Here is a 13,593-nt window from a genome sequence, read left to right on the forward strand (position 1 = left end):
CCGGTAGGATGGATTCTGCGCACCCACTCCATCCCGTCCCTATCTAGAGACCCTCAGGGTGGTGTCTGGAGTGAGGAGGGGGCTCGAGGCGTCAAGGACACTCAGGACACCTATGCCGGAGTTGGTGAAGGGCCGACTCCGCGCGGCGGAACCTTTCTTCACCACGGCCTGGCTTTCCCGCCGGTCAGCTTTGGAGGAGGCACTCCACCTAACCGTCCCTCCCGCTCCCAAGCCCCGCCCCCCGGCCTGGCGGCGTAGGCTGGCCTTCCTCCCGCCGGGAGTTCCGGGGCTGCTGCTGCGGGAGCGTTCCGCGTCGCCCCGGTGCCCCGGCCGTGGCTCCCCGAAGCTGTCGCCAGCGCCCTGCGCTTCAGCGCTCTGGTGGGCGAGGCCCTGCAGGTTTCCCCCAGCCAGAGAGGGCGGAGAGCAGCGGCGGAGGAAGTTCCAGGCCGTGGGCCGGCGGACCGGGTCGGGCGAGACGCGCCCGTCGCTCGCCGTCCGGGGCGCGCGCGGCCCTCGGGATCCCGCCGGCGCCCTACGCGGGCACGCGCCTGTCGCAGCCGCAGGGAGGAGGGGCTCGGCCTGAGGCCCGGGCGGCGGCCGCCATGGAGCTCCCCTCGGCCCAGGGCCGGCGCCCGGGGTCTCGGGGGCAGCCCTGAGCGCCCTGCTCCCTGCCCGGGCTGCGTCGCGGACGTGCCCCTCGCGGCGCTCGGCCTCCGCGGGGTCTCCGGCCTCCGCGGGATCTCCGGCCTCCGCGGGGTCTCCGGCCTCCGCGGGGTCTCCGGCCTCCCCGGGTCGCGCTGCTGCCTGGGCGCGGCGGCGGCGGCGGCGGCGGCGCCCTGTTGAATGGGCTGCGCGGGCCCCGGTTTGAAGCTCTGGCGAACGCGGCCTCCGGGGGCGCAAGGCAGCAGCAGCGGTGGCGACCAAACGGGTGTTGGAGTTGGCGGCGGCCATGGAGGGCCTGGCTGGCTATGTGTACAAGGCGGCCAGCGAGGGCAAGGTGCTGACTCTGGCCGCCTTGCTCCTCAATCGGTCTGAGAGCGACATCCGCTATCTGCTCGGCTATGTCAGCCAGCAGGGAGGGCAGCGCTCCACGCCCCTCATCATCGCCGCCCGCAATGGGCACGCCAAGGTGGTGCGCCTGCTGTTGGAACATTACCGGGTGCAGACTCAGCAGACGGGCACCGTCCGCTTCGACGGGTAGGTACACCCCAACTCCAGCCTTCCCCGACGCCCGCGCACCCCCGCTTCGCGGGTGCTCGCCCCCTCCTCATGTCGGTACTCAGGTTTTGTACCTCCTCTTGCCCCCATTAATGCCCCCGTCATCTTCCATCCCGTGTTTGGCTGCCCAATCTCTTCGACCCTTTTCCCTCAATGGATAGATAGCCACACCCTCTGTCTTGATATCTTGTAGATAAGATACTCTGTTTCCCCACTAGATAGTCTGTGAACCAGCAGTATGGAGGAGGTGTCGGCCTTTCCAGGTTTTACCTTTATCAGTACTGGGGTTGTAACCGAGGCCAACAGTTAACATCGAAGACCTCTAATGAATTGTTTGGTTACCCAGTTCCCCCTACACCATTCAAGTGAGTGGTTGCATAAAGCCCTCAGCAGGCTGCTGTGGCCTCAGTGTGAAAATAAGCCCCTAGAACCAGCAGCAGTTCCGGATCCTCAGGCCGCCAGACATCCCAAGACATGTTTCCGACTCTTCCATATTGTCCAGGGTAGATAGATGTTGGGTGCAAAAATGTTACTGGACCTGATGTGGGAGATGATGCCCTTGCTAAATTACATGTTGCCCTGTGATATTGTGGGGAGACTTGATAATTTACTGTTACTGGAAGTGGGGAGTTCAAAAATTCATACTGCTTTAGTTAAAATTTGCCCCTTGGGTTTACTTGTACATAATTTTTGGATGTGATCATGTTGAACACCGAATTATCAGGTTTTACGTTATCCTCTTTTCTGTGCTGGAGAATTATAAAGTGTTTTACACATTACAACTTCACAAATGCAACCTGGCTGGTTGCCTTTATTTTTGTTGACTTGCACCAGTTCCTAAGCTATCCTGGCAGTTTCTTCTTTTGAAGTAGATGAGGTCCCAGCTTAAATATGTGAAGCTTTGGTAGTTGAAAACACTGGTTAAAACCTGTTTGAAAAAGCATTTCTTTTTTAAGACGACTACAGGTAATGTTGAATTTTGGTTGATTTTTTTCTAGGTTTAAATAATAGAAGCTTTCTCTTCTGTGTCTTAGAGTAAAAATATTTTAGGGCATTAAACTTTAATGAAATGACAGCCCACGGGGTGGTGGCATAACTCCAGGCTGTCTGAGGAGATGGACTTTTTCATGTTGACCAGAGATGGCAACCTGATTCATGTCTGCCTTTTTACTGGCTTCTGTGTCCTCGCTGTGACTCCCTACCTTTCCATAGCCCGGCCTGCACCCAGGGGAGGAGTGAAGCAGAATGACCCCTGCACCTCCAGCACCGTTCCAGCTGGTGTGGGCACATGCATCCATTGAGGTGTGAATCTCTGCAGTAACAGCTGCTGGGGACACTGCTGCTGAGGAGCTCCTTGAGGCCTTTGTGGATAAGGAAGAGTAGTGGGGAGAGAAAGTTTTCTAAAGAATTTGGAAAGGCTTTGCTTATTGCTCTCTTCCTTGGCCATCAAAAGAAAGGTATTGAGAGGTGACAGTTGAGAGAACCTGAAATGATGAGAAATGTACCGTTGAGCCTGTGTAGTGGCTTACTCTGCGCAGTGTTCTGCACTGGCCAGTGAAATTAAGGGGTTGGGTATGCAGACATTTATTGCACACCTATTGGGTACCAGGCTTTGTGGTAGGAGTTGAGTATGCAGAGATGAATAGTGCACTGTTCCTGTTGTGGAGGAGGACGCAGTCTAGTGGGGGAGAGAGAAAAAGTTATATAAATAAGTAATTGCAGATGTCATGCCATGCCACTTAGGGTTACAGAAATATCTGGATTACTGAGGGAGTACACTGGAAGAGGAAGTGCTTAGCTTCACCTGGGGCAATCAGGGAAGGCTTCACAGAAGAGGTGGTATTTGAGCTGGGTCTTAAAAGGTAATAGGGGAAAACAAAAAGATAATAGAAAGTGAAGAAGAAAGGCAGCAGCATGGTGCAGGTGCAACGACAAGTGTTTCAAGTGTGGTTGCAGGAATGGATTCCTGCCAGGGCAAGTAAGAAAGAGGCTGGGAGGCTGGAAAGAGGTGGAGGCCAGGTTTGGATGACCCTGTGTAAAGATAGCAAGAGGTGGCACTATAAACGCTTCTATCCTTTGCTATTTCATTTGCGCCTTGAGTCCATTTAGTTTTATGGATTATTATAATTGTGGATTTATTTGCTGCTATGTAGTTTGGTTTCTCCTTTTGAGGAGCTTACTACTGAACAAAAGGGAAGAATTGAAGTTCATAACCACCTTTCTGCCCACTTACATCACCGTTTTTCTTTTGCAGCTTATCCTAGTCATTTTGGCATTTCAGAACCAGAAAAACAGATCGTTATTTGCAAATGTGATGTGTTCACTTTGCAGTCGTTCCAGGCATTGTGAAAATGTCAGCCTAAGTGAGTTATGAACAATCTGAAGCTCCCTCACCCTTGGAAGCTGGCTTTTCAAAGCCACAGCCTTTCCTTAGATGCCTTTTGGCACTGACTGGGACAGCCAGGTGGGGACCAACAGGTTCTCTGTGTACTGAAGTTGATTAGCGTTTCCTAATTTTTTAGTCAGTCACATACGGTCTGTGCAGTTTTTTTCCCCCCACATAATTTTTTACCTATTCTGTTAGTTACTTAGTATTTAAATTATCTCACTTCTCAGCTTCACTGTAACCAACAGCATCTGTGTAATTAGGGTTTGATGAGCTACATTTTTGCAAGCACGCACAGGTATGCATGAGAGACATTAAAATAAATACTAAATTTTTTAAAAAGCCTATGTTTTGCCTAAAAATTTCTCTAATGCTTTAGGAAACTGAAGTGAGTTCTTTTCTTTTTTTTAAAAAAAACTTGTATTTATTTTGTTTTTGAGAATATACACAGCAAAACATATCAATTCAGTAGTTTCTACATGTACCCTAAAGTGGATTCGTAATAGAGCCTCAAGGGGGAAGGGACCACCCATCCAGATTAAGCCAAATGTGATATTTGAGTCCTTGTTCACATTTTTAGGAGTAACATTTGAGTTTATTTTATTTAAGATTTAACAACCAAAATTAATATGGATGAGTGAACAAGAAGAAAAGTCACATGAGTGGGAATGAAGGAAGAGCCATTAGTTGGAGAATGGAACATAACAAAGGGGAGGTGTCATGTGACCATGGAATACTGTGCTGGCCTGAGTTCTGAGGACTTGACTGCTCTGTGCTGGTTTGTGTGGACTCCTGTCCTAGACGAGGTTTACTGACACGGATGGGGAAAATGGGATCCATGTCCCCCTGCTGCTGCTTCTTTCCCTGTTGCTCCAGGTGAATAGAGACCAGTCGTGCCTTGAAGAGCCTCTGGCAAGCTTTTAAGACCCCAGGCACTGTGCAGGAAGTAGGAGGTAGAACAGAAGCACTAAACATTTTATTAGGCCAATTAGCTGGGATGTCCCATGAAACCATGACCCTATACTTCCAAACCAAGAAGCCAAATTCCGTGAGGTTTTTGTTTGTATGTTTGCAGCCTCAGTAGCTATTGTCATTGTTGTAAATATATCTATCACACAACTTTTCCCAATTCAGTCTTTTACAGCTATACAACTTATTGACAACAGTTACAATAATTGGCTGTGCAACCCTACTCTTAGTCAGTTCTATATTTCCATCACTGTTAACCCTTCCTTTTTCCCTTCCATGTACCTGGTAACCACTCACAAACTTATTTGCCTTTTCTTGTCTTTTTATGTAAGTGAAGTCATATAATATTTATCACCTTGTGATTGACTTATTTCACTCAGCGTAATGTCTTCTAGCTCCATCCACATTGTAGTATGTATCAAGACTTAATTTCTCCTACTGGCTGCATAGTATTCCATTGTATGCGTGTACTACGTTTTGTTTATCCATTCATTCGTTGATGGGTGTTTAGGTTGTTTCCACCTTGTGGCTGTTGTGAGTAGTGCTGCAGTGAACATGGGTGTACAAGCCTGAGTCTCTGCTTTTAAGCCTTTGGGTATATACCTTGGAGTGGAATTGCTGGGTCATATGGTAGTTCTAGTTTTAGTTTTATGAGGAACTGCCACGCTGTTTTCCACAGTGGCTGTACCATTTTGCATTCCTGTTAGCAATAGGTAAGGGTTCTAATTTTCCCATATTCTTGTCAACTTTTGTTATTTTCAGATTTTTTTTTTACCCTGGCCACCCTAGTGGGAGTGAAATGGTATCTCATTGTGGCTTTGGTTTGCATCTCTCTGATGGCTAATGGCTCTGAGCATCTTTTCATGTGTTTGGTGGCCATTTGAATGTTCTCTGGTGAAATGTGTATTCAAGTCCTTGCCCATTTTATGATTGGGTTATTTGTCTTTTTGTTGTTGAAGTTTTAGATATATTTTAGTTATTAGATTCTTCTTGGATATATGGTTTCTGAAGATATCCTCCCAGCTGGTAGCTTGTTTTTTCAATTTTTTGACAGTCCTTTGGTGAAAAAATGTTTTTAATTTTTATAAGGTCCCATTTATTTGTTTTGTCTTTTGATGTTTGTGCTCTTATTATATTAGATAATCCACTGTTGAGAACTAGGCCTAACAGCCTTGCCCCTGCTGTTCTTCTAAGAATTTTATATTTTAGTTTGCACTTTAGGTCCTTAATCCATTTTGCATTTGTTTTTGTGAATGGCATGAGGTATGGATCCTGATTCATTTTTCTGAATGTGGAAATCCGGTTTTCACAGCACCGTTTATTGAAGAGACTCTTCTTTCCACATTCAGTGGACTTGGCACCCTTGTCAAAAATCAGTTGACCATAGATAAAAAAATGTGGGTTTATTTCTGGACTGTCAGTTCTGTTCCGTTGGTCTATGTGTTTATCGTTATGCTGTTTTGATTGCTGTAGCTTTACACCAAAGAAAACCCATTGCTGACGAGTTGATTCTGACTCATGGCGACCGTGTAGGACAGAGTAAAACTGCCCCATAGGGTTTCCAAGGAGCAACTGATGGATTCGAACTACCAATCTTCTGGTTAGCAGCCGTTCTCTTAACCACTGTGTCACCAGGACTCCACTGTAGCTGTATAGTATGTTTGAAAATCAGGAAGTGTGAGTCCTTCTGCTTTGTTCTTCTCTTTCAACATTGTTTTTAGCTATTCAGGGCCTCTTGCCATAGAGTTACTGGGGGGAGGTTATTGTGAGAACTAAGTGAGATACCGCATATTAAAGACAATATAGTGCTTGCACATCGAAAGTACTTGATAAAAATTCTTTGAATTCATTGAAGCTGTTTTTCTTTAAAATGATTTGTGACTCTTTTTAAATTATACCTATTTTAAGATACGGCATATCTAGTAAAACGTGTATAACTTGTTGAATTTTTACATGTATTTATATCCATGTAATCACCTCCTAGATAAATATATACAACATTTTTATCATTCTAAAAGTTTCCTTTGGTGGGCATTTGTATTCATTTCTCTTGGGTATATACCAATTACCCAAGGAATGGAATTGCTGGGTCGTAGGGTGGTTAGTTGCCTTCGAGTCTGTTCCATCTCATCATGACCCCTTGTGTGCTGAGTAGAACTGCTCCATAGAGTTTTTAAGGCTATGACCTTTTGGAAACAGATTGCCAGGCCTGTCTTCTGAGGCACCTCTGGGTGGGTTCAAACTGCCAACCATTCGGCTAGTAGTTGAGTGCTTAATGGTTTGCACCACCTAAGGACTCCATTGGTATATGTTTAACTTTAATACATATTGTCAAACAGTTTTCCAAAGTGGTTGAACCAGGTTCCATACCTACCAGCAATTCCCACCAGTAGCGAGAGTTTCTGTTGCTCCACACCTTCTCCAGCACTTAACGTTGTCATGTCAGTTTTGTTAATTTTAGCTGTTCTGGTAGGTGTGTGTTGGTAACTCCTGGTCTTAATTAGTTTTTCCCTGGTGAATAACTATGGTGAGCATCTTTTCATGTATTTATTGGGCATTTGGATATCTTCCTTTGCAAACTACCTGTTAGTCCTTTCACCCGTTTTTTAATTGAGTTGCCTTTTTCTTATTGATTTGTCAAATATATATATATTGCAAACATCCTCTCCCAGTGGGTGACTTGCTTCTTCACTTTCTTCCTATCTTTTAACGAATGCTGTTGTTAGGTGCCGTTGAGTTGATGTTGACTCCCAGCGGCCCCATGGAACAGTTAGAGCTGCCTCATAGAGCTTTCTTGGTTGTAATCTTTATGGAAGCAGATTGCCAGTTCTTCTCCTGCAGAGCCGCCGGGTGGGTTTGAACAGCTGAATGTATAACCGTTTGTGCCACTGAATAGAAGTTCTGAATTGTAATGAAGTCCATTAAATCAGGGTTTTTTTTCCTCTCATGGTTCGTGCTTTTTTTTTTTGTATTCTGTTTAAGAAATTATTATCAGCCCCAAGGATACGAAGACTGTTTTTTTTTCTAGAAACTTTTGTTGTTTTGCTTTTTATACATAGGTCTATGCTACTTCTCTAATTTTTGTGCATAATGTGAGGTAGGAGTTATGGTTAATTTTTCTCCATACAGTTATCTAGTTGCTCCAGTGCTGTTTATTGAAAATCTTGCTGCATTTCAGCGGAGTCTTGTCATAAATCAAGGGACTATATGTGTAGGTTTATTTCTTCACTTTTTTTTCTTTCATTGATTTGTCTATCCTTGTGCCAGTGGCACACTGTCTTAATTACTGTGATTTGTCCTTCAACTTTATTTTTCTTCAAGATTGTCTTGGTTGTTCTAGGTCCTTTGAATTTTCTTACGTATCTTAGAATTGGCTTGTCAGTCTGCGTGTACATGCACGCACGCACACACGCATACACGCGCACACAGCCTGGGGATTTTAATTTGGATTGTACTGAATCTCTAGAACATTTTGGACGAGAATTAACATTTTGACACTATTGAGCGTTCCAGACCGTGAACATGGACTGTTGCTCCATTTATTTAGGTCTCGTTCATTTATTTCAGGAATGTTGTGTAGTTTTCAGTGTCGAGGTCTTAGACGTTTTTCATTAGATTTATTACCAGCTAAGGCTATTTTCTGATGCCGTGGTAAGTGGTATTTTATTGACAGTGAACATTTTCTTTTATTGAACTTTGTGTATGTAATCATGGCAATAAAAATGTAATAAGTGAATTCTAATTAAATTGAATTGTTTGCAGGAGGTACAATTTAGGCAACCAGTAAAACGTCGCTATATAACATTCTAATTTCTTGGTTCATTCTTTAGTTTAAAAAAGTCAGTCAACAATTAAATGCTATTTTTTAAAAAGAAACTTCAGAAGGCTTTTAATTTTTTGAGGCATATTTACATAAGTAAAATGTACAAATCTAAAGTGTACAGCTTGAGTGTTTTCCTGAGTGTCTACCCATGCAGCCACCACCAGATCAAGATCCAGAACCCTTCCAGGAACCTGGAGCTTCCCTGTGCCTCCCCCTTCCCCAGAGGGAACCACTGTTTCTGAGAAGGCTTTTTGCTTATAAACACTTTGTGTCATTATTTGAAACTGAAGAAGTAATAGCTTTGATTATTATAAAGCAGGTATTTTCAGAAGAAGTGACAGAGGGTGTTGTTTTTGGAATGTTGTTAACTATACAATTTATGTTATACCAGGGGAATTGTATTTTTTTTTCACAATTGTAGATATAATTTGACCTGTGTTATAAGGTTGCTGTATAGTGAGACGCTCACCAGTGAGGTTTTTGGTGAACATATTTTATTACTCTTTTAACTGTTGCTTTTGATTGGCTTTTTACCTTAATACTTCCAAGTATACTTATTTTGATGATTCTTGTAGAGTATATCTGAGTATTTCCAGTAAAAATCTACTTTCTAGGCCTGGTGGTGAGTAATAGAATCAAAAGTTAGGAAGTTGAGTTGGGGAAAAATTGAAAGCAGAAAGATGGGAAAGATTGAACTTCTAGCAAGAATCCAATTTTGTATGTTAAGTAGCGAACCTGGCACATATTAGGCACTCAAGAAGGTCAGGGAAGATGCCTGCTTGGTTTTCCGAATGTGTTGTTTCCTGGTGCTAGTATTTTCTCCCACAGTGGTTTGGTTGAGGAACACACATATGTGCATATATATTTACATGTACATATATATTTAAATGATTTAGAGTATGACATATATACATAAAAATATACTAAAAAGTGTGTAATAATTCCTCCAAGTGAACATATTTGCTTAGTAAAGTCTGCTCTGTGCTCCTTTCTATTCACTACCTGACAAAGTGACCAATACCCTGACTTCTGACATAACAGATAAACATATAAATGCAATAATATATACTATTTTTATTTGACTTCTTATGCTCCACGTTATATTTATGTGATCCATCCATGTCGTTGTATGGAGCAGTAATTCTTTTATTCTCATTGCCGTAGCAGAGGAAGCATAATTTTTAATTAGCTTAAGTAATCTTAGGGAAAATTATCTGCTTAAAATTGTTCTTCCAAAGGCAGTTTCTAACACAGCATTAGGGTAGGGACTGGGACAGCTTCCATACCGACGTCCTGAGAAAAACTGGCCCGTGGGAGCTGTGGGGAAGGAGGAGCACGCTGTGCCTTGAGATGCAGCGCATGAACTTGGTGGTCAAGAATTTACGGACTTCCATGCATTTCCTCTGTGTTTTCTAAAATTTATTTAATTTTGCTACTAGGAAGTTGGTGATTCCTTAGAGTTTTTCTTACGTTTATATACTTTAGCAATAACAGCAACAGTTAACCTCTGTTGAGCTTGTACTAGGTATAAAGTACTATGCCAAGTGCTTTGCTTAAATTACCTGATTTTATTTTCACCAAAACTGGTGTTTTATGAGTATCGTGGAGAGTGAGGTCTTAGTTGGTGCAAATGAACACACCCTTTAATGTATACAGGTACGTGTGGCCTCTTGTCTTCTAACTGTTTGCTTTTTTCGTGTGTAGGTATGTCATTGATGGTGCCACTGCTCTTTGGTGTGCAGCGGGAGCAGGACATTTTGAAGTTGTTAAGCTTCTAGTCAGTCATGGAGCCAACGTGAACCACACCACAGTAACTAATTCAACCCCCCTGCGGGCAGCGTGCTTTGATGGCAGACTGGACATTGTTAAGTACTTGGTTGAAAATAATGCCAACATCAGCATTGCCAATAAGTATGACAACACCTGCTTAATGATTGCAGCATACAAGGGACACACTGATGTGGTCCGATACCTTTTAGAACAACGTGCTGACCCCAACGCTAAAGCACATTGTGGAGCCACAGCATTGCACTTTGCAGCTGAAGCTGGGCACATAGATATTGTGAAAGAGCTGATAAAATGGCGTGCTGCCATAGTAGTGAACGGCCACGGGATGACGCCGTTAAAGGTAGCTGCCGAAAGCTGTAAAGCTGATGTCGTCGAACTGTTGCTCTCTCATGCTGATTGTGACCGAAGAAGTCGAATTGAAGCTTTGGAACTCTTGGGTGCCTCCTTTGCAAATGACCGTGAGAACTATGACATCATGAAGACATATCACTATTTATATTTAGCCATGCTGGAGAGGTTTCAAGATGGTGACAACATTCTTGAAAAAGAGGTTCTACCACCAATCCACGCTTATGGGAATAGAACTGAATGTAGAAATCCTCAGGAGCTGGAATCCATTCGGCAAGACAGAGATGCTCTTCACATGGAAGGCCTTATAGTTCGGGAACGGATTCTAGGTGCCGACAATATTGATGTTTCCCATCCCATCATTTACAGGGGGGCTGTCTATGCGGATAACATGGAATTTGAGCAGTGTATCAAGTTGTGGCTTCACGCTCTGCACCTCAGGCAGAAAGGTAACAGGAACACCCACAAGGACCTTCTTCGATTTGCTCAAGTTTTCTCACAGATGATACATTTGAATGAAACTGTGAAGGCCCCCGACATAGAGTGTGTTTTGAGATGCAGTGTCCTGGAAATAGAACAGAGTATGAACAGAGTAAGGAATATCCCGGATGCTGATGCGCACAGTGCTGTGGACAGCTACGAGTGTAACCTCTACACTTTTCTGTATCTAGTGTGCATCTCCACCAAAACGCAGTGCAGCGAAGAAGACCAGTGCAAAATTAACAAGCAGATCTACAACCTGATTCACCTTGATCCCAGAACTCGGGAAGGCTTCACCTTACTGCATCTAGCTGTCAACTCCAATACCCCAGTCGATGATTTCCACACTAATGACGTCTGCAGCTTTCCAAACGCTCTGGTCACAAAGCTCCTGCTGGACTGTGGTGCTGAAGTGAACGCCGTGGACAATGAGGGGAACAGTGCCCTTCATATTATCGTTCAGTACAACAGGCCCATCAGTGACTTTTTGACCTTGCACTCCATTATCATTAGCTTGGTTGAAGCCGGCGCTCACACTGACATGACAAATAAACAGAATAAGACTCCGCTAGACAAAAGTACAACTGGGGTATCTGAAATACTACTTAAAACTCAAATGAAGATGAGCCTCAAGTGCCTGGCTGCCCGAGCAGTTCGGGCTAACGACATTAACTATCAAGACCAGATCCCCAGGACTCTGGAAGAGTTTGTTGGATTTCATTAAGTGACTGGATATGTAAAATCGCTCAATGTGGTGCTAAAAAGTAAAGGACTTTAATCACAGACAATAGAATTATGTGTTCCTAAATTCTACTTTTCTTTTCACTGCCCTTCCTCCTAACCCATCCTCCCTTCGTTCTGTATTTGGCCTTCTTGCCTCTTGTGGTAATCGGTTTCAGATACACCTCATGCAGAGTCATGTTGTTTAGGTATAACTATAAAGATGTTTGGACACTGGTCACTTAACTATTTTTCTTTTTCTTTTTTTTTAAAGAAATGAGTATAACTTTGTATAACAAAGGACATTTATGATCAGAAGTTGATAATGTTTTAAACGGCTACCTAAAAAAGTATTTCTGTTAAAAGCTTATGTCAGCATGTTATCCACGCAGTAGTCTTGAGGATTTAATGAAGAAAAAGATCTAAAAGGAACGTTAAAAAGACATGGGATCCCCAGGTGTTCTGTGCACGCCAAACTGCTGCAGACGGGTTTTCACTCTTCCAGTATTTATGTGAAGCGGAAGGACAGGAGGATTTAAAAAAACAGAGCCGTGGATTACTCTGAAAAAATGTGCTAATTTAGTAATATTCTCAAATTTATAAAGGTAAATAAATCTATTGAAATTGTATTATTCTGGGTGTTATATTCAGAGTAGTAATAATCTTAAAGCGGTTTTCAGAGAGTATTGATGGACTTTTGTCTTTAGACTTGAATTCTAAAATTCTTTTAAGTCTCTGTTTTAATGTAATTTATCTAAATTGCAGCAGTCTGCATTAGCTCTCAGCTCCCAGACACGTAAAACTGATGATAATCCCAATAGAGTTACACAGTCTATTTTTGCTCCCTGTACGTTTCCCTTATCCTCCTGTGTGGCGTCTTTGAAAATTTGGAAGCTACTCTTCCAGAGGCCATTTTTAGTGCTGCCTGAGTGCAGCTCTGCTCTGAAGCACACGGGGTTGCCATGGGTCGGGATGGACTCCACGGCAGATGTTTGTGTAATGAGGTGTTTATGACAAATGAAAGGGAACCTGGATATTTTAATTTTATTTTCATATTTTTTTTTACTTAGTCGATGACGAGAAGTAGAAGAATCATTAGTGTAGTATTGAAAATCAAATGTTTTTGATTATGAAAAGGAATTCATGATGCCATTTTGAAAGGTATTTCTATCTGAGAGTGGCATATTTTTAACCACGAGATGTTACTCATTCCAGCAAGGCTATACAGAGGCCTTTATGTGTTTTGTTTTGTTGTAACTACCGCATTTTAACTGTGAGGCTAAGAGTATTCTGTGATTATTTTTTAAGCATCACAGAAGTTCAAGTAAAGGTACACCCTTATTTCTATTGATGTTAATAATGAGAAAGTAAAATTAGCTTGTGTCTGTATTTTTCTCTCTAGTGCCAAATGAATGCCTTAGCTCCTCATAGTGCATGGTACTGTAAGTGAAGACCTGCAGCTTTTTTTTTCTTTAATGAAAAGCATTATAATGAGTTGCAACATCAGATAGAAACTAAAAAACAAAAACAACTCTAAGATTTCAATTAACATTTTTTGTATGAAAATTACTTTGTGAAATAGAAAAGGTTGCAGTTGAATCAGTATAACACGTAATGACCAAGCCAAAATCAGCACCTAGGGCCTTAAATAAAATAGAGATACCCTCCAAAATGAAATCCTTTGCAGGGTGGGAGGGAATGGAAGGGAAGGGCTTTAAAACCTCTCCCCGCCCCCCACCAAGAATGCCAGATACTTTTACAGTCACTATATTATCTTTGTGTGTCTTCCTGCTTGAGTTAGGAATGTTCTGATGATAAATTCTGCCATGGCAGTAGATTTCTGTTTTCCCAGCCTGAGATT

At 43.0% G+C, this 13,593-nt stretch overlaps 1 protein-coding gene across 1 annotated transcript; it reads left to right on the top strand.

The window, feature by feature from the left end:
- Positions 1 to 289: 289 nt before the first annotated feature.
- On the top strand, positions 290 to 13,226 carry FEM1B (fem-1 homolog B). The gene is made up of 2 exons (XM_049905815.1): positions 290 to 1,197; positions 10,101 to 13,226. Exons 1-2 carry the CDS (start codon positions 950 to 952, stop codon positions 11,734 to 11,736), a joined length of 1,884 nt encoding a protein of 627 aa, XP_049761772.1. The 5' UTR covers positions 290 to 949; the 3' UTR covers positions 11,737 to 13,226.
- Positions 13,227 to 13,593: the final 367 nt, after the last annotated feature.

The sequence above is a fragment of the Elephas maximus genome, chromosome 13, assembly GCF_024166365.1.
Source record: "Elephas maximus indicus isolate mEleMax1 chromosome 13, mEleMax1 primary haplotype, whole genome shotgun sequence".
Lineage (NCBI taxonomy): Eukaryota > Metazoa > Chordata > Mammalia > Proboscidea > Elephantidae > Elephas > Elephas maximus.

Excerpts from the sequence above, each read along its gene's own strand:
- FEM1B (XM_049905815.1), top strand. The coding sequence starts at position 950 with ATGGAGGGCCTGGCTGGCTATGTGTACAAGGCGGCCAGCGAGGGCAAG. Across the intron at positions 1,198-10,100 it reads GGCACCGTCCGCTTCGACGG|GTATGTCATTGATGGTGCCA; the intron begins GTAGGTACACCC and ends TTTCGTGTGTAG.